General features: G+C 38.0%; 1 protein-coding gene across 2 annotated transcripts in view; it reads left to right on the top strand.

The window, feature by feature from the left end:
- Positions 1-25,521, top strand: part of FANCD2 (FA complementation group D2) — a 62,781-nt gene that overhangs the window by 15,221 nt on the left and 22,039 nt on the right. For both annotated transcript variants that reach the window (XM_045832405.1, XM_045832404.1), the window contains exons 10-27: positions 829-916; positions 1,439-1,543; positions 2,490-2,590; positions 2,935-3,043; positions 3,266-3,301; positions 8,187-8,330; positions 9,798-9,932; positions 11,383-11,514; positions 13,145-13,255; positions 18,870-18,979; positions 20,012-20,072; positions 20,710-20,829; positions 21,237-21,310; positions 21,601-21,747; positions 22,253-22,353; positions 23,054-23,169; positions 24,588-24,696; positions 25,396-25,506. In XM_045832405.1, coding sequence (XP_045688361.1) covers positions 829-916; positions 1,439-1,543; positions 2,490-2,590; positions 2,935-3,043; positions 3,266-3,301; positions 8,187-8,330; positions 9,798-9,932; positions 11,383-11,514; positions 13,145-13,255; positions 18,870-18,979; positions 20,012-20,072; positions 20,710-20,829; positions 21,237-21,310; positions 21,601-21,747; positions 22,253-22,353; positions 23,054-23,169; positions 24,588-24,696; positions 25,396-25,506 — 1,910 coding nt within the window. The remainder of the gene's footprint in view (positions 1-828; positions 917-1,438; positions 1,544-2,489; positions 2,591-2,934; positions 3,044-3,265; positions 3,302-8,186; positions 8,331-9,797; positions 9,933-11,382; positions 11,515-13,144; positions 13,256-18,869; positions 18,980-20,011; positions 20,073-20,709; positions 20,830-21,236; positions 21,311-21,600; positions 21,748-22,252; positions 22,354-23,053; positions 23,170-24,587; positions 24,697-25,395; positions 25,507-25,521) is intronic.

The raw sequence follows: 25,521 nt of genomic DNA, 5'->3' as shown, positions 1-25,521 counted from the left end.
GATATTTTATTTATTTATTTTTAGAGGTTGGGAAGGGAGGGAGAAAAGTAGGAAGAAAAACATCAGTGTGAGAGAGAAACATCAATTGGTTGGTTCTTCTCTGCACCCCAGCCTGGGACCCAACCCACACCGTATGTCCACAGGTATGTGCCCTGACTGGGGATCGAACCAGTGACCTTTTGCCTTGTAGGATTATGCCCAGCCAATTGAGCTGTGTGGGTTAGGGCATGTTTCTGTTTTAATGCAACTTCTTGCTTATCCAAGAAGTGGTAGTTTAAAAAAATTTGGTTTGCAATACTTCTTTTTCTCTAGCTGTGTGCAAAGCTATCTCCAAAAATGTTCAGTGGTTTCTTGTTCTTGTACTTTTGGGCAGGATGGTTCTGGGTATAGCACTATACCATCCACTTTGCTTGCTTAGTTCTAGCTGTCCTTTTGTGTGGCCTTAGAATCTATCCCTGTCCTTTCCTTCTCTACCCTGTGTTTCCGCAGCACTTTGCACATAACATCTGTCATATTTGTTACACAGCATTGTAATTATACATTTTTTTTTCCTTTTCTCAAGAAGGATGTGTACCAAATTTAATAGTCAATTACCTCTGGGTAGTGGGAATGGTGAGGGAGCGAGTCTTGTTTCTCTGCTGTTGTTTGAATTTTTTATGAGCATGTATTTTTTTATCACAATAATTTTTAATGAAACATACTATAAACAGAAATTTAATGGGAAGTAAGTATATCCTTTCTTCTCTTACTTTGAGTGGTTTTTCAAATTGTTATTTGCCCAGCTCTGTTAAAAGTTGCACAGCTTTTCTCTTTTTCCACCATTCACAGTAACCTTCTAACAGAGAATACTTCACTGACTGTCCCGATCCTGGATGTCCTTTCCAGCCTCCGACTTGACCCACAGCTCCTGTCTAAGGTAGGAAGGACTCTGCATTTCAGAGACAGAGCTAGCTTTCTCGTCTTCCAAAACCAGTGTGAGTCGGTCATTATTTTGGAGCAGTCGTATTTACTGAAAATTTCCTTTCAAAACAATAATGAATGACATTTGATCTCTTGTTTTTCAATGAATTTCATGTTTCATACTATGATAGATCATTGCTCTGTTTTAAGCAGTAAGTTTTAGTGGTAATCTTCTGTAATGCCTGAATATTTATAAATTGCTCCCTATAGGAATAACAATTTTTTATGCCTTCCTCTGGGTAGTGGAAAATTCAGTCTCCAAAATGTGAGATAATACCGCGCATTTATCACAAGAAGCTGGGCATTAACAATTGAAAGCTTAGAATTTAGAAAAAAATAAAACACGGTGTTTTTCTTCCTAAAGTACATGTGAGAAAACTGAGAGAAGTGATTTTTCTAATTTTACCTACCAAATCAGTATTAGGTTGAGGTATTAACCTATGAGAATATTTAAGGTTTTCATGCTTTTTATGTTTAGATCCGCCAGCTGGTAATGGGTAAGCTGTCATCTGTGAAATTGGAAGACTTACCTGTGATAATCAAGTTCATTCTTCATTCCATAACAACCACAGATGCACTTGAGGTAACCTATTATTTCCCAGCAAACACCAATAGCGTGCTAGATCCTAGAGACTACGGAGGAGAGCAGTGGTACCCTTGTGAAACTCAGGAATCAGAAAAGGCTAACTTAGCCCTGGTTGGTGTGACTCAGTTGGTTGGAGCATCTCAACATCTCACATAGACCAAAAGATTGCAGGTTTGATCCCTGGTCGGGGACCCATAAGAACACAACCAGTCCATGTTTCTCTCTCACATCAATGTTTCTTTCTCTTTCTCCTCCCTTTCCCCCTTCCTCTACTTTTTCTTCTCCCTTTCCCTCTCCCTTTCTCCTTGCCCCCACTCTCTCTAAAAGCGATGAAAAAAATGTCCTTGGGTGAGGATTTCAAAAAAGGCTAACTTAGATGAAGATAAGTTATTTAAATTAATAGGTTCTAATTGCTCTTCTCTGTCCCCAAACTAATTTGAAATAGTCATTAATTCAGATGGTATTCAGGGGAGAGAATGGAGCTACTGACCAGATTTATTGTTATGTATTAGCTGCTACAGGTTATATTTGCTATATCAGTGTAATATCTCAAGTTCTGGAATTTTGAAGGGTATGATATACTATACTTGCATTAGCTATTTTTATCAACTCTCTTTTTCAAAATGCTTTTTCTAACATTTAATCATTCTACTTCCTGGCCCTGGCCAGGTACTTCAGTTGGTTACAGCTTCATCCCGATATGCTAAGGTCGTGGATTCGAATCTTGGTCAGGGTACGTACAAGAATCAACCAATGAATGCATAAACAAGTGCAACAATGAATCTATCTTTTACTCTCTCCCTTCCTCTCTCTCTAAAATCAAAAAATAAATAATTGTACTTCCTCAGTATTTCAGAAGATTGTTAAAATTCTATCAAGATAGTAGACTGTGCCTATCTACTATGCATGAGCAGAACACATAGCTAATATTTCTTTTTCACAGGTAATTTCTGAGCTTCGGGAGATTTTGGATCTGCAGCATTGTATTTTGCCATCACTATTGCAGGCTTCCCAAAGCAGGTTGAAAAATAAAGGACGGACAAGGTATAAGTTCATCAGCCATTAATAATCCTTTTTCTCACATAGGCAAGGAAAGTTTTCAGGTGTTTATTCTGAAGCCAGGACAGTAGATCTCAATACTTACAACTACAAATAATGGTGGTAATATTACACTAATGTAATACTATACATTTTTTTCAAGTCATGTGTATGTATTCTCTTGGCTATTCACATGAATTCCAGATAGACTGAAGTATGAGTTTATTAGCCATTTTATATGTGAAGTTGTGACTTGTTCCAAGGCACCTGGCTAGTAAACAGGAATCCAGATCTTACAGGTCCCTCTGTGTTAAATGGAAGAATGATTTTTCCCTCCTTCTGCTACTTAGTTCTTCAGGAAATCAAGAAAACAGCGGTGAGGACTGTGTTTTTCTCCTCTTTGATGTAATAAAGTCAGCTGTTAGATATGAGAAAACCATTTCAGAAGCCTGGGTTAAGGTGAGTGAGATCTTTGGAACTTTAAACATTAAGGAGGAAATAGGTGTCAATCCGTGACGTGTATAAGTAAAGGTTAAGTTAGAGTAAGTCTTAAAAATTACTCAAGTAAAAATGATACATAGTGGTTGCTTGCTTCTCAAATAAGAGAGCATGGCATGCTGAATAAGGTGAGAAGTGTTTTACTAATGTGTTGTGATGTATTTGTGACCCCTGTTTTTCTAGGCAATTGAACGCACTGATCCAGAGTCTGAACACAAGGTAATGATCATATACTGTGAATTTTAAGTATTAAAATTAGTGAAATTGGTTAGTATTTTTTATTTTCCTGCTTTCTTTCTTGCTCCTTCCAGTCATCCCTCTGTGCCTCCTCTATCTGTTCTAATATAAATTAGGTGACTGGGGAAGATGCCATCAAAGGGTGATTTGCCAGATGGTCTTCTCAAGTCATTGTTCTGGCAATAAAATAAATCTAAAATGTCCATGAGGGAAAATATTAACATTCCAAACAAATGTAGCAAGTTGCAGTCAAAGAAGCCAACTCCCTGCTGCTGAGGAGTTGATAACTTGAGTTACCTGGGTCATCAGTCAGGTCCCTGTATCTGATTGCCCTCCCTCCCACCAAATAGAACTGTCAAGGTAATGGCATTCCATGTTTTGCTTTTCTTTACCCATGTAGACCTGACCAGAGTGAATCCATCCATTGTCAAGGCAATGGTACTGAATATGACTTAGTTCTGGAAATGTTTCCTTCTGTCAAGAAGGCAGATGACTGACTTTTTATGTACTAATTAGTTTTCTTTAAGGATTGTTGGAATGGGTTTTGTTTTGTGGGATTTTTGTTAGTTGGATTATTTAATTATTAGATGACTGTTTTTGAAGCTTTTATGTTAATGAGTAAAGCAATGAAAAAGTCAGTAATTTTTTGTGAAGGAGATCAGAATACCGTAAAACAACTGTTTTTGTTTTTGCATGACCCTTGGCCATCTGCATACCTATTTTACAGATTTCTAATCATTGTATAATTTTATGTTCTGATTATTTTCCTCTTGCTATTATGTGATAAACTTGTTGCATGCTTCTACATTATCTTTGTCTTTTTGAGAAAGGTAATTTATTAAAGTTGGGGACAGTGAAACAAGGAAGGGGCTGGGATAGAAGAAGCCTAAAAGACTCTCTCCTGTTGGAGAGAGTCTAGGCAGGGCTACTTTGGGGCTCTGAGAAATCAGAGAAAAGGGGGCCTTGGAGACAGATTCAGGCGCTTAGCCTGGAAGGAGCTGCTGGTTCTCATTGCTCCCCTGGTTGCAAGTCTTATGGGGTCTCTTAGAGTTTAGGAGATGCACACCTCTGGGGGAAGAAGAGGAAGGGAAACATGCAGGTGTGCTCCCAGGAGGGAGAGCTCATGCCTGTTGTCATTTATAATACCTGTATTCAGTTCTGTTGTGATGATTCTCAATTTTGGGACCTAAATGAGAAGGGCCTTCAGTGAAGGGTTGTCCCAAGTAATTTGTTTTTGTGTTTAAAGGTTTTTTTGTTTTTTAAATTAGAACACCTAATTTTTATTAAAATATCTTTTTAAAGATATGATTAACATTATATAATTTTCAGGGTTACGACACGATGATTCATCATTTGTATATATTGCGAAATTATCACCACAATAAGTCTAGTTAACATATATCACCACACACTTACAATTTTTTTCTTGTGATCTACTCTCTTAGGAACTTACAAATGAATAGTACAGAATAATTAACTATAGACACCATGCTGTACATTACATCCTCATGACTTACTTTGTAACTGGAAATTTATACCTTTTGACCCGCTTCACCCATTTTGCCCATCCCCCACTCCCTGCCTCTGGCAACCATCAGTCTGTTCTCTGTATCTGTGAAGTTGGTTTCGTTTTGTTTTGTTTAAGCTCACAAATAAGTGAGATCATGTGATATTTGTCTTTCTCTGTCTGACATATTTCATTTAGCATAATGCCCTAGAGGTCTATTCATGTCATTGCAAATGGCAAGCTGTATACTATGCCACATTTTCTTTATCCATTCATCCATCACTGGATGCTTAGGTTGTTTTCATGTCTTGACTCTTGTAAATAGTGGTGGATATCTTTTCAAATTAGTGTTTTCGTTTTCTTCAGGTAAATACTCAGAAATGGAATTACTGGATCATATGGTAGTTATATTTTTTAATTTTTTGAGGAACCAGCATACTGTTTTCATAATGGCTGTACCAACATTACCAACAACAGTGCACAAGGGTATCCTTTTTTGCACGTACATCCTCACTAGCACTTGTTATTTGTTGATTTTTTTTTCTTAATGATAGCCATTCTGACATGTATTAGGTGATATCTCATTGTGGTTTTGATTTGCATTTCCTTGATGATTAGTGATGTTGAACACCTTTTATTTACCTGTTGACCATCTGTATGTCTTTGGAAAAATGTCTTTTCAGATCCTCTCCCATTTTTTAATTGGATTATTTGTTGTTTGCTATTTACTGTGAGTTTCCAGTAACTGTTTTATTCTTTTTTTTCCTGTCTAACTTCTTTAACTTTTTAAAACATAGTTAATAATCTAATTAGGGAGGAAGAAACCCCACAAAGAATCTAAAAATGTAAAAAATGAAGTTTCCCTTCACTCTTAGTGCCTGTCTTCAAGGATAATTATTCTTCAAGATGTTTTCCTATTCATACACAAGTTGTATGTGTGTGAGTATAGGCATGTCCCCTCTTTTACATATATGGACTTGTATATTGTTTTTACAAAAATAGAATTTTACTATGATTAACAACATCTTGCAGGTTACTTTTTCAAAACATTTTTACACAATGTGTAATGAATGTCTTTGTCAAAATATAGCCTCATTTTTAATGGCTGCGTAATATTCTGAAAGTGACTATCATAATTTATTTAACCTTTTTCATATTGACAGATTTTTTAAAAATATATTTTATTGATTATGCTATTACAGTTGTCCCATTTTCCCCCCTTTATGCCCTGCATACCCCCTCCCACCGGCATTCCCCCCTTTAGTTTATGTCCATGGGTTGTACATGTAAGTTCTTTGGCTTCTCCATTTCCCATACTATTCTTAACCTCCCCCTATCTGTTTTCTGCCTACCATTTATGCTACTTATTCTGTGCCTGCCTCCCCCATAACCCTCCAGGTGATCTCCATTTTTGTGATTCTGTTCCTGTTCTAGTTGTTTGCTTAATTTGTTTTTTTTTTCTTTTTTTTTTAGGTTTGATTGTTAATAACTGAGTTTGTTGTCATTTTAGTGTTCATATTTTGATCGTCTTTTTGTTAGATAAGCCCCTTTAACATTTCATATCAATAAGAGCGTGGTGATGGTGAACTCCTTTAACTTGACCTTATCTGGGAAGCACTTTATCTTCCCTTCTATTATAAATGATAGCTTTGCTGGATAGAGCAATCTTGGGTGTAGGTCCTTGCCTTTCATGACTTGGAATTCTTCTTTCCAGCCCCTTCTTGCCTGTAAGGTTTCTTTTAAGAAATCAGCTGATAGTCTAATAGGCACTTTTTTGTAGGTAACGCTGTCCTTTTCTCTTGCTGCTTTTAAGATTCTCTCCTTATCTTTAATCTTGGCTAATGTAAATTATAATGTGCCTTGGTGTGTTCCTCCTTGGGTCCAACTTCTTTGGAACTCTCTAAGCTTCCTGGACTTCCTGAAAGTCTATTTTCTTTGCCAGATTGGAGAAGTTCCCCTTTATTATTTGTTTAAATAAGTTTTCAATTTCTTGGTCTTCCTCTTTTCCTTCTGGCACCCCTATAGTTCAGATGTTGGAATGTTTAAAGATGTCCTACAGGTTCCTAAGCCTCTCCTCATTTTCTTGAATTGTTGTTTCTTCATTGTGTTCTGATTGAATGTTTTTTTCTTCCTTCTGCTCCAAACCATTGATTTGAGTTCTGGTTTCCTTCCCTTCACTGTTGGTTCCCTGTAGATTTTTCTTTATTTTACATAATGTGACCTTCATTGCTGCCTGAGTCTTTTTTGTGCTGTTGCAGTACACAGTGAGTTCCTGGAGCATCCTGATAACCTGTATTTTGAACTGTGTACCTAATAGGTTGGCTGCCTCTTCATCGCTTAGTTGTATTTTTTCTGGAGCTTTGAACTATTCTTTCATTGGGCCTTTTTTTTGTTTTTGTTTTGGCTTGCCTGTTACGTCCTAAGGGGCAGAGCCTTAGGTGTTCACCAGGGCAGGGCAACCGTCTGGCTGTGTTGTGGGGGAGGGGACCAAGAGGGAACAGTGACTCTTGCTCTGCTCTCTGTTGGCTTTCAATCACTTTCCCCACTACCCAGGAGCAAATTGGGCCCTTCTGGTGCAGATTTTTGAGTGGGTGGGCTTGTGTGTGTTCTGGGACCCTGTGGGTCTCTCTAACGAACTTTCCTGTGAAGCTGGGAGTTTCTCCCACTGCCACCTCAACCCCCACAGGTGTTTTCTGTCAGGGGCTTTGAGGCTTTATATCCCGAAGCTGGAACCCTGGGTTGCACAGTCATATTGACAGATATTTACCATCTAACTTTTCACAGAGTAATCTTCCTAATAATAATGAAAATATATGCTAATGTTGGCAAGTAGTTTAATTTTTCCTTTAATAAATATTAAGCTGTTTAAAGCTGTTTCAGTAATAGTACTACTTTCACTTGTATTCCAGTATTTTCTTAAGATACCAGTGGTTGCCCTGGCAGTTGTAGTTCAGTGGATTGAGTTTGGGCTGGAAACCAAAGGGTTGCTGGTTTGAGCCCCAGGCAGGGCACATGCCTGGGTTGCAGGCCAAGTCCCCAGTGGGGGCCACATGAGAAGCAACTACACACTGATGTTTTTTCTCCCTCTCTTTCTCCCTTCCTTCCCCTATCTCTAAAAATAAATAAAATATTTTAAAAAAAGATACCAGTGGTTAATAGTTGTGGCACTCTATTTCTCTGAAAAATATTTCTGGGTTTTGTAAAAATGTAGGTGGTACTCCTGTGGGTGTGTTTAGCAAATAAATGAGTGTCATTCATTCTGTGTTTTAATTGAAAAAAGTTGAGAGCTGCTATTTCATTGTAGTAAATGTATTGATTTATTAAAGCATTCTCCTATTGTTGCATATTTATTGACAATAGACTTTTGACCTGGTGATGCTTCTCGTCATCTATAGCACCAACACTCAGACAAAGAAGTACATTGAGAGGGTGCTAAGAAATAAGATTCGATCAGGCTGCTTTCAGGAACAGCTGCTGTACAGTACATTCTATATTCATTACTTGGTAAGTGTCAGAGAATCAGACAACATTACTATGAAAAGTATGGAGAGGTCATTGTAACCTTTCCTACCCAGTGTGACAATCTTGACGACATCACCTTTGCTGAGTGTTGCTATTTGACATGGAGATCAGTATATTTCAAAACATAGTGGGATTATTACTTAACTTGATGGAGACATTATAATATTAATAAAACCAACCTAAGATTGTTTTTCATCTTTTTAGTGAAAAGGTCACAGAATTGGTTTATGTTGAGCTTATTAGTCTTAAGCACCAAATTCTTTTTTATAGTAAGTATTTTAATTTTAGTCTTCTAATTACATATGGTCTTTTTAACCTAAAATGGAAGGTTTTATACCTCCCATGTAAAATTGCACCTTGTTAATTTCATCCCATTATTCAAGCTGATTGAGACTTTCAGATCTTAATTTTACATTAAACATTTGTTATCTGCAGCGTGACAAACTTATTTTGTGTATCTCTGTTTTAAGTAGTTTTTAAAAACCCTGAGCATAAAAGAACAGAGAAATACTAGTAGAGACATAATTATGCATCTCTTGAACCATTACTCTTTGGCCATTCACACTGTAACCTTAGGTGATTGATCCTGTTGCAATATAAACCATTCAAATTAGGATTTTGTAAGGTAGGAATGGTGTTTTCACACCATTTAGGATATTAACAGTGTATACCTTCTTAGAAAACTGGTAGACCAGTAGTTTGGGGCTTGAGCTAGAAGCTAATGAAAATATGTAGTTGGGTCTTAAGATTTGATATTTAGAAATGGATTTAATGTTTGTATTATTTTTTCCTGAAGTTCTTTCTCTGCTTATTTTTGGCAATCATATATGTTTTGGGCTATAACTTTCCAGAGAGCAGAAGCTATACATAATTTTATACTGTATTTTCCTCAGTAAAGCTTATACCCAATTCATTGCTTAATGTGAATTTTCTTTTTATTGTGATGGTATCAGTAAAGAAGCTGGACTTACTTACTCTGGATCCATTAATGCTTTCTTGGTGCAACAAGATCAGTTCTCTTGATCTTTAAGAGAAATCAGTTTAATTAGCATTGAACCTTATAGGTTGACTTCAAATCATAACCAAGGGAGAGGAAGCCTAGTATACCACTGGGGAAGGCAGTATGATTGAGTGAGGAAATTGGGATTTAGAAGATCTGGATTCTTATCCCAGACTCAGCAGATACAAACAGTGCTATTAGGCTTGTAATTTAATTTCTTTGAGCTTCAAGATTAATTCTTAATTTATATTGAATCCCATTGATCCAGGGAGAAAATATAGAATGATAAAGGATTATTCTGAGTAAAGCAACAATTAAATTTTCTTTAGTTAAAATGAGAGTTGGCTAAGAGAAATCTCACTTTCCAAAAGGGTTAGTAACTCTTGGTGCTACAATAACTAAAAAAGCTTTTCCCACAGCTTTTTTTCTCTCTCCTCTTTTCCCTCAAGGTTCTTAAGGATGTTTTTCCGTCCATTCTATCACTGGCTCAGAATTTGTTGCACTCCCTAGACCCGAGTATAATTTCGTTTGGCAGTCTCCTATACAAATATGCATTTAAGTTTTTTGACAATTACTGCCAGCAGGTATGTTGAAATATTTATTTTGGAAAGGAGTGAAAAGGGAAGAAATGCAGTTCCAAGTGACTTGCATGTGATCTGCTCTTTGTTTCTTTTGTTGGTTGCAGGCATTGAAGGAGAAAGCTCTGAAGTGGGAGTTGGGAAAACTTAGTTTTAATCCTAGCCTTGATAAAAGGAAGAAACTAGATAGGAAAAATAAACTCTATGTTTTGAGCTCTAAAATTCTCTTGAGTCTAAAATAAAGATTCAGATCCAGATGCTTTGAGTAAATATGACTTTAAAGGGCTGGGGTTATCAAGAGGTTTTTCACAGTACAGGAATTGCAGTCTTAAAACTTAGCTGCAAATAATCAACTGCCAGTTGATCCTGGAGTTCCTAGAAAAAAATGTGGCAAAAAACAATAAAGGAGAAAGTCTGAGGGCTTAATCCTATTCCCATGAACAAGAGACACAAAATTTAGTAGCACACTCCACGGAGGGGAGGGCTGTATTTGAAGGAAGTTATGAAAGCAAAGAACAAAGTGTCTTATTCTTTATTTGTTATATATGCTATACCTGTTATTAAGAATGTTAAAACACATTTGAATGGAACTTTTAAAAATGAAGACAAAGTTTTAAAAATTTAAAACAGAGCAACAGATTCAGCTGGCATGAGCTAGTTCTTGCAGCTGAGGAAGCTATATGACTCAGTATGGAGCAGCAGTATAAAGGAAAGGGAGAAGTGTGTCTAAGACATTTTTTTGGAACCATCTCATTGTCTTAAAAACACTATCGCAAAACATGTTTGCCTGAAACATACAAATTTAACAAACTTTCAAAACCTTTAGCTCCTCCAGTGCCATCTTTTCAGTAAATTTCAATAAATTAAATGCAATCACAACTTAAAGGGTAATGTTTAACCCATATGAGAAAGATGAAACCATGGAGAAAATGTAGGAGGGATTAGATCAGCGATTTTCAACTGTTTTCATCTCATGATACACATAAACTAATTATTAAATCCTGTAGCATACCAAAAAACATTTTTTGGTAAAGAGCAAAAATAGGTATGATTTTGATTCTTTCACATTGGACAATTATTGTGTTGGCTGTCATCATTTTTTTATTTGACAGTAAAGGAAAAGAAGTCAGTGTCCCTGACTACATGGTCAGGCTTTGCATGTTTTAAAAATTTTTGCATCACACTGGTTGAAAATCACTGGTCTAGATAGTGCTCACTATCTAAGATAATTATAGGAAATGTCTGGATGGTAGTGTAGTTAGATGGTAGTATAGTTTAATCCTATACCTCCTGAATCCAATATTAATGAAAACTAGATAATAAAATCAGACAATGGGATAGGGTGGGCGGAGATTTTAATCCAGTTTAGATTGGAATGGCCTCAGGCCTGAACCCCTTTAAGATGGCTGTACCTTGGTTTTGCCTCACACTGTCATATTGATTCTTCTTTGTATAGGAAGTGATTGGTGCCCTAGTGACCCATATCTGCAGTGGGAATGAAGCCGAAGTTGATACTGCATTGGATGTCCTCCTAGAGTTGGTCCTTCTAAACCTATCTGCTATGAGGTTGAATGCTGTCTATGTGAAGGTATCTAGTCCCTCAGTTGGCATATATTGAATCATTTTCTTTTTTGCATATATCTGAGAGATAGCTGCTGTTAGCAGTAATTTATTTTGTTCTGCAAATATTGAGCACTCTAATGTTAGGAGGGGGCAAGAAGGAGGTCAGGTGATGGGCAAATAATAGAAAAAAATAGAATAACTCATCTATCTATGTATTAATTCATTCAGGAAATACTTCTCTTTATACTTAATTATGTGCCAGCCTCTATTCTGGGCCTATGGATACCGAAATCAGCCCTTGCCTTAGATGGTAGACAGTAAGACACATAAGGAAGTCATTATTACAAGATGAATTCTCTAATAAAGATAAAGTGCTGTTCTTAGGAAGCAGGAAAGCAAGATGTAGCAGCCATGCAGAGCTCTCTCTCTGAGCGGTTTGAAAGAATGCAGAAGGACCCGTACCGGCCCACCATGAGGATGAGGTTTTGGATTAGGAGTGGGAGTCTAGTGGAACTACAGACTTACGTTTCTTTTCCTGAGATACAGTACCCCTAACTGGCCTGGTTTGGTAAGGGGCAGGACTGTGTGTGCGTTTATGGGTGTTTTAAAGGGACTTTGGGATTTAATGGCAACATTCTGCCATTACTCTAAACCTGTATAATTTTTCCTTCTTACCAAAAAAAAAAGAAAAGTGCAGGTTAATTAGTACATATACCAGAGCAGGAATAATTAATTTGACCTGGGAAACTAGAGATGTCTTCAAAGAGGAGAAAATATTTGAATGACTATTGAAGGATGGGAATGATTTGATAAGGGAAAGTAGGGAAAGTGTATGTTGGCAGAGGGCAGTTTGACAGGAAGCAAATTGGCGCCCAAGTCCGTGGTGTGCCTGAGAGATGACAAGTAGACTAGCATGGTTGGCAAATAGGATATATGGTGAGAGGTGGTGGGACATAGGGCAGGGCCAGATTATGAAGGGTCTCAAATCCCATGCTAAAGTTTCAACTTTACCTTATAGGTAATTGGGAGCTATTCCAGGTTTTAACAGGAAGTTGACATAATTATTTTTGGGCTTTGAAAGATAACTGTGTAGGCCATGTTATCCCCATATTAGGGATGACAAAGGTTAAAAAGTAAGTCGTTCCCTTGTGACTCTTTCAGAATGAATAAGTAATTTATGAAGTAGAAGCTGAGAAGGGATTATATGATATGGAAGTAGGTTAGAGATGTAACTTTTGTCTGAATATTGTTTTCATTAAGAAAAAGGGAAGGAGCATGTCTAAAGGACACATGGACAAAGCCAAAGGAGGGTAGGATTCAGGGTGGCAGGTGGGGATGGGATTGGTAGGGTGGGGGTGGGTAGTGGTGGGGAAATGGAGACAGCTGTACTTGAACAACAATAAAAGATGAAGAAAGAAAGAAAAAAAAGAAGGGGAAGGTAGAAAAAGAGAATAGAGAGAACGAGGAGGTATGGTAGGATGGCTAAGCAGAATGTCAACCCTCTGGGCTCATAGCATAGCTTTAGAGAACCTGATCTTTTGTGGAACAGATGTTTGGCTATCTGTGTATGCTTCTTATAAGGATTTGCCTTTTTTTATTTAAAGGAGAAAAATGTTAATTGCTAACCCTATCATTGGCATTTTTTTTTCACACAGGGCATTTTAGATTACCTGGATAAAATGTCCCCTCGGCAAATACGAAAATCATTCTATCTTCTCAGCACACTGGCATTTAGCAAACACACTGAAGGGAGCAGTCACATCCAGGTAAGAGGCAGTGTGTTGAGAAAGAATCTTAAATTCTTTAATTGAAATTTACTGACAAAAAAATCACTCTTGCCTGTGTAATAGTAGAAATAGGGTACATAGTCATAGTTCCGGCATTTGTCCATTTTTTTCTTACCACATACATTAAGTGCCTACTTTATGCCAAGTATTGAGATGTTAGGTATGTTAGACCTTCTGCATGGATATGGGTCTGTAATCACCTAACTATGAAACTGAAAAGAAAAGTCATTCAGGTTCTGTGCTGAGTGCCTGGCGGGTACAGAGAATCCCCTAGGGAACATCTGTCTACATCTCATACGAACTTCATCTAGACTTGCCTTCTTTTCTGAACACCATTGAAAAAGCCAGGCAAAGGTCTAAATTAAAAGAGATTAGATTGGAATCTTAACATATAACTAGCTAGCTCTTTTATATCTTTGGTGCCACTTCATAGCAGTCAATTCTAAACTGTAACTGAACAACCAGCAACCTTTTTATTTTTATTTTTTAAATTATATTTTATTGATTGTGCTATTACAGTTGTCCTGAGGTTTCCCCCTTTGACATCCTTCACCCCGCACCCCCAACTCCCTCAGGAAATTCCCCCCACCATTATTCATGTTCATGTGTCAGTTGTGTAAGTTCTTAGGCTACTCCATTTCTTATACTGTAATTTTCATCCCTGTGGCTTTTCTGTAAGTACCTATTTGTACTTCTTAATCCCTTCATCTCTTTACCTGTTTGCCGACAAACCCCTCCCATCTGGCAACCATCAAAATGCTCTCTGTATCCATGATTTGGTCTCTGTTCTTGTTTGCTTAGTTTGTTTTTTAGATTCAATTATTGATAGATTTATATTTTTTGTCATTTTATTGTTCATAGCTTTGATCTTTTTCTTAAATAAGTCCCCTTAACAATTCATATAGTAATGGCTGGGTGATGATGAGCTCCTTCAGTTTTTCTTGTCTGGGAAGCCCTTTGTCTGCCCTTTGATTCTAAAAGATAAGTTTACTGGTAGAACAGTTTTGCTGTTGGTCCCTGCTTTTCATGACTTTGAATATTTCTTGCCAGTCCCTTGTAACCTACAAAGTTTCTTTTGAGAAATCAACTGACAGTCCTATGGGAAGGCCTCTGTAGGTAACTAAATTTTTTCTCTTGCTGCTTTTAAGATTCTCTCTTTATCTTTAACCTTTGGCATTTTTATTATGATGTGTCTTAGAGTGGGCCTCTTTGCATTCATCTTGTTTGGGACTCTCAGTGCTTCCTGGACTTGCATGTCTATTTCCTTCACCAGATTAGGTAAATGTTCTTTCATTATTTTTTAAAATAGATTTCCAATTTCTTGCTCTTCCTCTTCTGGTACCCCTAGATGTGAATGGTGGACCACTTGAAGTTGTCCCAGAAGCTACTTTTACTATCCTCATTTTTTTTTTAATTCTTTTTCCTTCTTGTTCTGATGGGTTGTTTTTTGCTTCCCTGTGTTCTATATCATTGATTTGATTCTTGGCTTCATCCACTCTACTGTTGATTCTCTGTAAATTGTTCTTTATTTTATTTAGTGTATCCTTTGTTTCTGACTGGATCTTTTTTATGTTGTTGAGGTCCTAAGTTCCATGAGCATCCTTATAACCAGTGTTTTGAACTCTACATCTGGTAGCTTGCTTATCTCCATTTTGTTTAGTTCTTTTTTAGGAGTTTTGATCTGTTCTTTCATTTGGGCCATGTTTCTTTGTCTCTTCACTTTGACAGCTTTCCTGTATTTATTTCTGTGTATTAGGTAGAGCTGTTTTGACTCCCTGTCTTGGTAATGTGGCCTAATGTAGTAGGTGTCCTGTAGGGTCCAAAAGCACAGCCTCCCTATTACCCAGGCTGGGTACTCAAGGTGTGTGTTTTGTGTGGGCTGAGTCCATCTTCTTCTTATAGTTGAGCCTTGGTTGCTGTTGGCAGATCAATGGGAGGGATTTACCCAGGCCAATCAGCTGCAAGGATTGGCTGTGACCACTGACCACCAACCTGTACCCTTCATGGAGGATCAGCTATACAAGGGCATGGCAGTGGTGCTCTGACCTGGTCTGCAGCTGTCCTCTGGGTATGCTGGCCCTGGGCTTTCCCAGGTGGCCAAGGTCAACCCCTACCTGTGTTTTGCCCCAGGCCATTCTGCCTGAGCTATAAAGCAACCTGAGATGGCTGCTACTTTTGCTGGGCTTGGAGATTCCCAGGGGAAGCCAGGCTGTGAATCTAGGCTGGCTGCTGCTAATGCAAGGCCTGGGGCTCACTGAGACCACCAGCTATTGCTTGTTTGAGAGGATTTAGGAAGTTGTGCAGCACAAGCCAAGACCACCCGTTCATATATAAAAGCTTGGGTGGACCTGTAAGTTGGGTTGGGTGGAGTGCCTAGAGATCTCCAAGGTGGGTCAAACAGTGTTAGCCAGGTTGATGGAGTCCCAGGTATGGCACCAGCTTACTGGCACTGTGGTTCTCTGTGGGGAGGGTTTAGAAAAGGAACAATGGCCTCTGCTTGCTTTTATGCCAGATACTTCAGTTTCTCCTTTTACGCCACTGGTGCCTTTTGAGCTGCTACCCCTGTGCTAGAGCTCAGAGAGATTGAGTCTGAATTAGTCCGTTTGTGGGTTCTTTAAATCCATGTGTGGGGCTCCAGCAGTTTCTTCCACTGACTCAATCCCCACTGGTTTTTGTAGTCAGAAGTTATGGGGACTTATCCTTCTAGCACAGGAACCCTGGGCTGGGAGGCCTGGTGTGGGACTGGGACTCCTCACTCCCATGATACCCCTTCTGAATTTTTATCCACCACATGTGGGTGAGTGACCAGCTTGTTCCACGTCTGCGCCCCTCCTACCAGTCTGGATGTATGTAGTTTCTTTAATTCTGTAGTTGTCCGATTTCCATTCAACTTGATTTCTGATGGTTCCGAGTGATGGTTTTTCTATATCGTAGTTGTAATTTTGATGTGGTTGTAAGAAGAGGCAAACCATGGCTGCCTACCTTGCCATCCTGACTGGAAGTTCTGACCAGCTCCTTTTTTAAATTTAAAAATAAATAAATTGGCTAGGTAATATACACATGGTACAAAATTTAAAAGGCTTATAGAATTGTAATGAAAAATAAGTCTCCCCTTCTCTCAGTCTCTAGCATTTAGTTCTTTAAAGGCAATTACTGTTACTAGTTTATAGCTTTCTGAAATGTTCTTAGCATTTACTAATTTGTATTTACCTATATTCCATTCCTCACTCTCTTGTTCTGCATCCTGAGTTTTTCATTTAGCAATCCATTTTGGAGATTGCTTCACATCATTAATATTGAGCTCTGTAATTGTTTTATTTTTTTAATTGTGGTAAAATATACGTAACATAAATTTTACTGTTTTAACCATCTTAAGTGTATTATTCAGTGGCATTAAGTACATTCACAGTGTTGTACAGTGGTCACCACTATAAAATTTTTTCATTATCCCAAACAGAAATTTTATGCCCATTAAGCAGTAAATTCCCATTTCCTTTCCTCCTAGTCCCCCATAACCTCTAGTCTACTTTCTGTGTCTGAATTTGCCTATTCTGGGTACCTCATTTAAATAGAATCATATAATATTGGTCTTTTTTGTGTCTGGCTTATTTCATTTAGCATAATATATGTTCAGGGTTCATCTATGTTGAAGTATATGTAAGAACTTTATCTCTTTTTGTGGCTAAATAATATTGCGTTTTATGTATCTACCACATTTAGTTTATCCATTCAGCAGACACTGGGCTTTTTCCACTTTTGGCTATTGTGAATAATGATACCAGGAAAATTAGTGTTTAAGTATATCAGTGAGTCCTTCCCTATTTTCTCTTTTTTTATGTATGTATGTATGTATATAGGTAGGCAGGTATTTATTTGAGTGAGAGAGGAAGAAAGGAAGAGAAACATCAATTTGTTTTTGCACTTATTCATGCATTCATTGGTTGATACTTGTATGTGCAGTGACTGAGAATCAAACCCACAACCTTTTGGTGCATGGAATGATGCTCCAACCAAGTCACTTGGTCAGGGCTTACTGTGGGTTTTTCTTTTTCTTTCTGTTCTAAAAAACTTTTTTTCATATGTTTATTGATTTGAGAGAGAAACATCAATTGGTTGCCTCCATATATGCCCCAACCAGGAATCAAACCCGCAACCTAGGTATGTGCCCTGACTGGGAGTTGAACCCCCTACCTTTTGGTGTATGGGAGATGCTCCAACCAACTGAACCACACTGGCAAGGGCCTCACTGTGGTTTTGATTTGCATTTCCCTAATGATTAATGATGAGCATCTTATGTGTTCATTGGTCATTTGTGTATCTTCTTTTGAAAAACATCTATTCAAGTCCTTTGCTCATTTTGACATAGGTTGGTTTTTATTGTTTTTGATGTGTAGTAATTCTTTATGCATACTAATTCCTTATCAAATATATGATTTACAAATATGTTCTCCCATAATATGGATTTTCTTTTCACTATTGATGGTGTCCTTTGATGCAGTTTTGATGAAATCCAATTCATCTGTTTTTCACTGTTGCCTGTGTTTTGGTGGCATAGTTCAGAAAAACTGTTGCCAAATCCACAGTCGTGAAGATTTCCCCTATGTTTTCTTCCAAGAGTTTTATGTTTTTGGCTCTCAAACTTAGATCATTAATGCACTTTGAGTTAATTTTTGTATATGGTATAATGTAAGGGTTCAATTTCATTTTTTGTTTGTGGGTATCCAGTTTTTTCAGCATCTTGAAAAGGCCATCCTTTCCCCATTGAATGGTCTTTGCATCTTTGTGCGAAATCAGCTGACCATCTATGTGGGGTTTATTTCTGGGTCTAACCATTGATCTATATGTGTGTCCTTATGTTAGTAACACACTGATTTGATTATTGTAGCTTTGTAGTAATTTTGAAATTGGGAAGTGTGAGTCTCCCCTCCCTCCAGATGTGTTCTTTTTCAAGATCTTTTTGGCTATTTTGGTTCCTTGAAATCGCATATGAATTTTAGTATGGGTTTTTCTATTTCTGAAGAAAATATATATTATTGTGATTTTAATGAGGATTAGTGTGAATGCTCATGTCACTTTGAGTGGTATCATTATCTTAACAATATTAAGTCTTCTAATCCATGAACTTGGGATATCTTTCCATTTATTCAGTAATTCTTTAATTTCTTTTAGCAATATTTTGTAGTTTTTAAAATACAAGTCTTTGCCTCCATGGTTAAATGTATTCCTAACATTTTTTTTCTATTTCATTATTTTAGCTGATCAGTAAACAACATTATGATAATTCACATATATTTATCAAGCAACTATCCAATAGTAACAGTAATAACTGTTATTATTGAATGGCTGCCATGTACCAGCCACTGTTCCAAGAATTTTCATAATTTGTCTAACTCTTTCAAAACCTCATTTTATTTTATCTCATCTCATTTTAGAGATAAAAAAATTGAGACTCAGATGAAATGACTTGCCAAGTGCCACCCAGTTAGTGAATGATAGAACCCTTACTATTCTAGGTTCTGTGGCTCTGATATCTGTAGGCTCTTTTACTGTACCATTCCAGCATCTTCTTTCCTATATCATTGTCTCCTTGCAGGATGACATGCACCTCGTGGTACGGAAGCAGCTATCTAGCACCATATTCAAGTACAAAGTCATTGGTATTATTGGTGCTGTCACCATGGCTGGCATCATGGCATTGGACAGGTATGTGTGGAAATTCTGACTTGTGTGGCTCAAGGTCAATTAATCAAGTTGCTGCCTTATAAAATAAAGTATTCCATTGTGTAGACACCATTATAACAGTAGACAGTAAAACCATAATCAGAGAAATGAGCCAGTGTTAGTTGCTACTTTTCCATGTTCATTTCCAATCGTGACTATATATACCACATATAATTTTTATAGAATTGTGATCACAGTCATTGCAATTTAATGGTTAAAAACTAGGAATTGCCAAGGTATAAAGTTCTAGAAATGTTTCTACAGAAGAGGGACCCTGATTCTCTTGGGATGAATTTTTCTGTATCTGCTCTGTCTAGGCACTAGACAATACAGGTTTCTTCACTGCTGTGTTATTCCTGTCAGGGACATCATATTTGATGCAGATAAAGTCTTCCCATGGATTTTTCCCCCTTGCACTTTGGTGCCACAATTTTATTATCTAAAGAAACATTCCATCTGTGTCTTGACAAGACATTGCCACTGCTAAATGACATTGGAGTTCAGTTCAAGCTCCTTGGAAGTGGTTTGTAAGGAATTCCCGAGACCTCAGGAGACATCCTTGGAATCAGCGTTAGTAATCTGTAGAGGCTGAACAGTGAACTGGTTAAGAGTTCATTTTCCAGAGTCATACTCTTTGCCTAGTGTCAAATACTAGCTCTATTATTTATTAGCTGAATGATCTTTGGCAAGTTACTTTACCTCTCTATGTTTTTATATTGTCACATCTGTGAAATAAAGATAATAGTATTTACTTTATGGAGTTATTAAGAGCATTAAATGGTTAGAACAATTCTCAGTGCTTGCTTTTTCAATTATTAACAGTTTTAGTGTGCCCTTTAAAAAATAGCTATCTGTTGTTTGCTGTGATCACATTTTGTATGACCTTAATAAATGCTCCTCTGTGCCTTTGTGCACTTTTATTACTCCCAACCCAGGGAAGACAAGATTCCTAAACTTAATTGCCAGTTGTTACAAAATATTATAAAAGTGAAGCTAAAATTTTTTATTTTTTAGAAGGAGATCTTTAAGTTTGACCCAAGGGAAAGCAGACCTAAGCAATGAACAGTACACACAGGTGAGTGCTTGTAATATAGTTGATTATGTTTATAAGTAATTGAGGGGTTGATTCTGGTCACTCTTAGTTTACCAGAAAGAGTGCTTCTTTTTTTTCCAAGTTGTCTTCCAGAACTCAAAGCTTTTGTAATTTATACCACTTTTGTGGCACTTAAAATCTACTGGCTTGCATTGCATTTATTTCTGTACCTGTCTAATCTTTCTAATTAAATCATAAATTTCTAGAGAGCAGGAAAGATGGGCCATGTTTGAAGAATAGCAGATTGACTAGAGCATTGTCCATATGTAATTGGAGAAAGCTATTTCAGAGATAGAAAACAGGACCTTGAATGTGAATGAAGATATTTTTATTTAGTTTTTTATGCAGAAGTAGTCCTTAAAGGTTTCTTAGCCTAGAAATGACATAATCCAAGCTTTGCATTAGAGAAATTAACCTGGCTTCATGTGTCTATTGGATTGAAAAAGAGATGCGATTGTAAAGAGACAGACTGTTCCAGAGGCCCAGGAAAACCTTAGGTGAGAGGTAATAAGAGCTTTGCCAGTGGATAGGGAAAACCCCATACTAAGTGGGGTGAATGATGTTAGGGAAGCATTGGCAGCCCAAGGGCTGAACCATTTCTTCTCTTTGTTGGCTCCAGGTGACCTCCTTGTTACAGTTGGTTCATTCTTGCAGTAAGCAGTCTCCTCAGGCCTCTGTGCTTTATTATGATGAATTTGCCAACATGATTCAAGGAGCAAAGCTGGCTCCAAAAGTCCTGGTAAGGCCAACTGTCTTTTCTTAAAGCAGTGGAGTGTGAGGGGTGCTTTACTACACATTATTCATTTCCGCTTTCTGTTGTGCTGCAAAAGTAGATTATCCTATGGGTTTTCTCATGTTCTAAGTGGGAAGGATGTTCTGACTCACCCTGCCCCAGGCCTCCTCTGAGCTTCCTTCACATAGTAGGGATTAGAATTGGTAATGTTAATAGCCACCATCTATCTATTCAGTGCCAGGCACTGTGTTAAGCACTTTTCACACATTTTGTCTTTTCTACTTTATAATAATGTGGTATGATTGTTATTTCCTTTTTAAAAATAAAGAAACTTAGAAAGATTAGTAGTTTGTTTAGGGCTCCACAGCAAGTACACCCTGCTCTACACAGCCTTTTTTATTTGTTTCCTAAAGGAATGGGTTGGGCAGACCATCTTTAATGATTTCCAAGATGCCTTTGTGGTGGACTTGTGTGCTATTCCAAAAAGGTAAGTACTGTTTACTCACTGACTTGATTGTACTGTTGAAGAAATCTTGTCAACTGCTGGTATAGATATCAGAATGCTCTTGACCTCAGCCAAATCTAGCCCAACACAGCTTCTTTCATTCCCCAACCCAGCACCCCCAGCTCTAAAAATGGCAAAAAGGTTTCCCATTTGTTCTTTCTCCTGTTTCTAATTTCTCTTCATGATAGGGGAGATTGATTTGTTCTAGAGATTTCCACTATAGACTTGCATACCCCTGAGTTGGGGCATCAGATTCTGGTTTCTCTCCACAGTGACTGTCCATTTCCTGTGAAAGCTCTGTACGGACTGGAAGAATACAGTAGTCATGATGGGATCGCCGTCAACCTCCTGCCACTGTTGTTTTCTCAGGACTTCACAGAAGATGAGGGTAGCATGACTTCACAGGAATCAGACCACAAGTCAGTACACTTTTTTTCTTCTAAAACCTCTGCTGATGTTTTTGAATGTTCACAGGGAATTCCACAATTCTTGCAATCTGTGGGTCCTTAACTGAAAAAGGTTTCTCCCCAGGCAGGTGGTATTTGGATGGGTTAGTTAGAATGGGGCAGAGTCTTTGCTTTTTTCTTGGATCTTTTGGTTGGAATTTGCATTGCCTCATGACAGCCAGTGGGTTTCTGTAAGGCTATTTTTATTTCTGTTTTCCCTCACACAGACAAAGTTATCTACCTCTGCCATCCTCACTCCCTCCTTCTTAACACATGGGCATTCGTTTTATTCACCTCTGCCTGCCTCCAGTTCAGTTCATGATTTGTCTGCCAAGCATCCGTTAAGTTCCCTGTCATATATTCTTTAAAGTAGACATTTATTTTGGGCAAAACTCCTTTAATTACAAGGTTGGGCTCCCCATGAATATGGACTAATGTGCCTATAAAGTGTTGTCTAGAAATGGATTTTTCTTCCCAGATTGGTGTCTCCGTTGTGCCTGGCTCCCTATTTCCGGTTACTGAGACTTTGTGTGGAGAGACAACATAATGGAAACTTGGAGGAGATTGATGGTTTGTTAGGTATAAGGCAAAGTTATTAGATCCTTTCCTCTTTGTAACCTTTCTTTGGTAAACTTAGGGAAGGGGCACACTAGTACATGGTTGGGAGGAATTTTCTAACTTCAGAGTAGTATAACAGTATTAATAGAGTTCCAAAGACAAAATAATACATACAGAATATCAACATGTTAACAGATCAGTTGTTAACATAGTTCCATATTGCTTTTTGGTTCTTTTCCCTATAATTGTTATAAAGACTTCTTTCTTTTTCTTTTTCTTTTTTTTAGATTTTATTTATTTATTTAGAGAGGGAAGGGAGGGAGAGGGAGGGAGGGAGGGAGGGGGGAGGAGAGGGAGAGAGAGAGAGAGAGAGAGAGAGAGAGAGAGAGAGAGAGAGAGAGAGAGAGAGAGAGAGAGAGAGAAACACCAGCGTGAGGTTGCTGGGGGTCATGGCCTGCAACCCAGGCATGTACCCTGACTGGGAATCGAACCTGCGACACTGGTTCGCAGCCCGCGCTCAATCCACTGAGCTACGCCAGCCAGGAAGACTTCTTAATTATATATGTTGACTGCTGCATAATATGGAAGCATTATGAAATACTTGAACTTCACATACAAATTAAAGGGGAAACTACATAGCAGGAGAGCTAGCTCTAGGGGCAGCATCCAGATTCTGTTGACTTAAACCAAAGGGAGTCAAAAGTCTGTTCTTCTCTTTCAGACTGTCCTATTTTGCTCACTGACCTGGAACCTGGAGAGGGGCTGGAGTCCATGTCTGATAAAGAACATTCATTCATGTGTTCACTTATATATCTTACTCTCAACTGGTTCCGAGAGGTGAGCAGAGTTACTAGAACATTTCACCTACTACCTATACTTTCTCTCCAGAGCAAACTGTTTTCTTGGTTCCCACGAGAATACCTAAGACGTCTCCACTGTGCACTGACCCCTGTGTGCTTCTCTAGCTGTTATGTCCTACCTCACCCTAATTATATGTACCTTCTGGTGTAGCCAAATGAAAATACTAGAATTCACTTAATGTTGCCTGTGCTTTACCACCTTCAATCCTTCTAACAGTATTTTTACTTCTGCCTGGAATAACTTCATCTGCTCCACTGTAAAATATTGTTCATCCTTGCTTAAGTATACACCTAATGTTTCAAATCAGTGAGCTCAATTGAATGAGTTTTCCCCTTCCTTTAGAACATATTTGTGCTAATGAAATCCACAATAATATGAAATGTAAGGAAAATGAAATGATGAAAATGACAGTAATATCTTATGTCTATATTGCAGTTCCTTTCTAATGTGTAATATTTCTAATAATGTTTACTTACTTGAATTTTCCTCTTTTTACACAGGGAATTGCAGGTACAGAGAGTGCAGTCATTAAACTTTATCAAGCACTCTACCATGCCAAATGCTGGGCTAATTTCTTTATTTACACCATTTAATTCACTCAGCCACTGCATTTCTTTTTTTTCTTTTTTCTTTTTTTTTTAATTTATTTATTTTTAGAGAGGGAAGGGAGGGAGGGAGAGAGAGAGAGAAACATCAATGTGTGGTTGCTGGGGGTCATGGCCTGCAACCCAGGCATGTACACTGGCTGGGAATCGAACCTGGGACACTTTGGTTCCCAGCCCGCGCTCAATCCACTGAGCTACACCAGCCAGGGTGTAGCCATTTCTTTTTTATCTAGCTGAAATAACAGGAAGGTTAACAACTTGGCCAAGGTCATACAACTCGTTAGTAATGAAATAAGACTTGTTTCACTAAAGTGTGTGCTCTCTAGCCACTGAGCTATTCACTTTGTTATTTAACTTGTACTAAATAAAACTAGGATTGAAAATCAGATCTCTTGCCCTGGCTGGTGTGGCTCAATGGATTGAACACTGGCCTGCAAACCAGAGGGTGGCTAGTTTGATTCCCAGTCAAGGCATATGCTGCCTGGGTTGCCGGCCAGGCCCCCAGTAGGGGGCATGTGAGAGGCAACCACACATTGATGTTTCTCTTCCTCTCTTCCTGCTTTCCCCTCTCTCTAAAAATAAATAAATAAAATCTTAAAAAAATAAAATAAAAATCAGATCTACTGTATTGGCCCAGGGCTTGTTCCTCTACAGCACCTTGCTGAGAACTTTTTTTTTATTACAGCTAGACTCTCAGATCTTGCTGCTAAATGGCATCTTTTAGCTCTGGATGAACAAGGTTAATATCTGAACACTCAAAGTATGAGAATATAATATGCACTTTTGCAGGTTGTAAATGCCTTTTGCCGGCAAACGTCACCGGAGATGAAAGGGAAGGTGCTCACCCGGTTAAAGCACATCGTAGAGCTACAGAGAATCCTGGAAAAGTACTTGGCAGGTAAGGGAAGTATCCTGCTAGCCCTGGTCGGACAACAGTAAGGAGATAAAGAATTTAGACTTTAAGCCAGGCTCAATTATAGCAAGGAGTGTATCCATTTTCCTCCCATCATTATCTCCAAGAGCTCTTGCTCCTTAAAAAAATATGAAACATTGGTTGGGCTTTTGTAAAGCTGCTTTGCTTCTTTGAGGTCAAACTTGCAGTACCCTTTGACTTCCTGAACATAGTTATGAACCAGGAGTAAAGCTGAAGGCTCTTACTACCTTCTGACCATTAAGTAAACTTGTCTTTTAAAGTGCTACCTTGATTCTCTGGGGAAAATGTGCAGCTTCCCTCAGGCCTTCATCTAAATAACTGTGTGTAAAACCAACTGTTGTGTGACCAAATATTGTTAATATCTTCGTGTTGTAAATGTAAGCTAGTTTATTTTTAGTTCTTATCTGCTTATATATTTTATAGCATTATTTAGAATGGTTTTATAATTAATCATAATCAATAAATATGATACTCCTATAAGTTATCTCTAACTATTTTCCTATGCCAAAACAGTTAATGTCAGATGACTTGAATGCATCTCACAGGAAGTCAGCCATGCTTGGTAGTTCTGGAAACTAGTCTTTAGCCAGTTGGGTGATTATTATTCCCAATCAAATGGTGAGATATTGTTGGTATATATTGAGTTTCTGCCTGCTATTTCAGTCACCTCAGACTATAGTCCTCCCCTTGCAACCTTTGACTTGGAAACTTTGGATATAACACCTCATACCAGTACTGCTGTTTCAGCAAAAATGAAAAAACAAGGTGTCACAGGTACGTTCTTATATC

This window comes from Phyllostomus hastatus, unplaced genomic scaffold, assembly GCF_019186645.2.
Source record: "Phyllostomus hastatus isolate PE091 unplaced genomic scaffold, TTU_PhHast_1.1 phas_contig_16, whole genome shotgun sequence".
NCBI lineage: Eukaryota > Metazoa > Chordata > Mammalia > Chiroptera > Phyllostomidae > Phyllostomus > Phyllostomus hastatus.
Note: the sequence above shows the minus strand (reverse complement) of the source record. Positions and strands in the feature narration are given on the sequence as shown.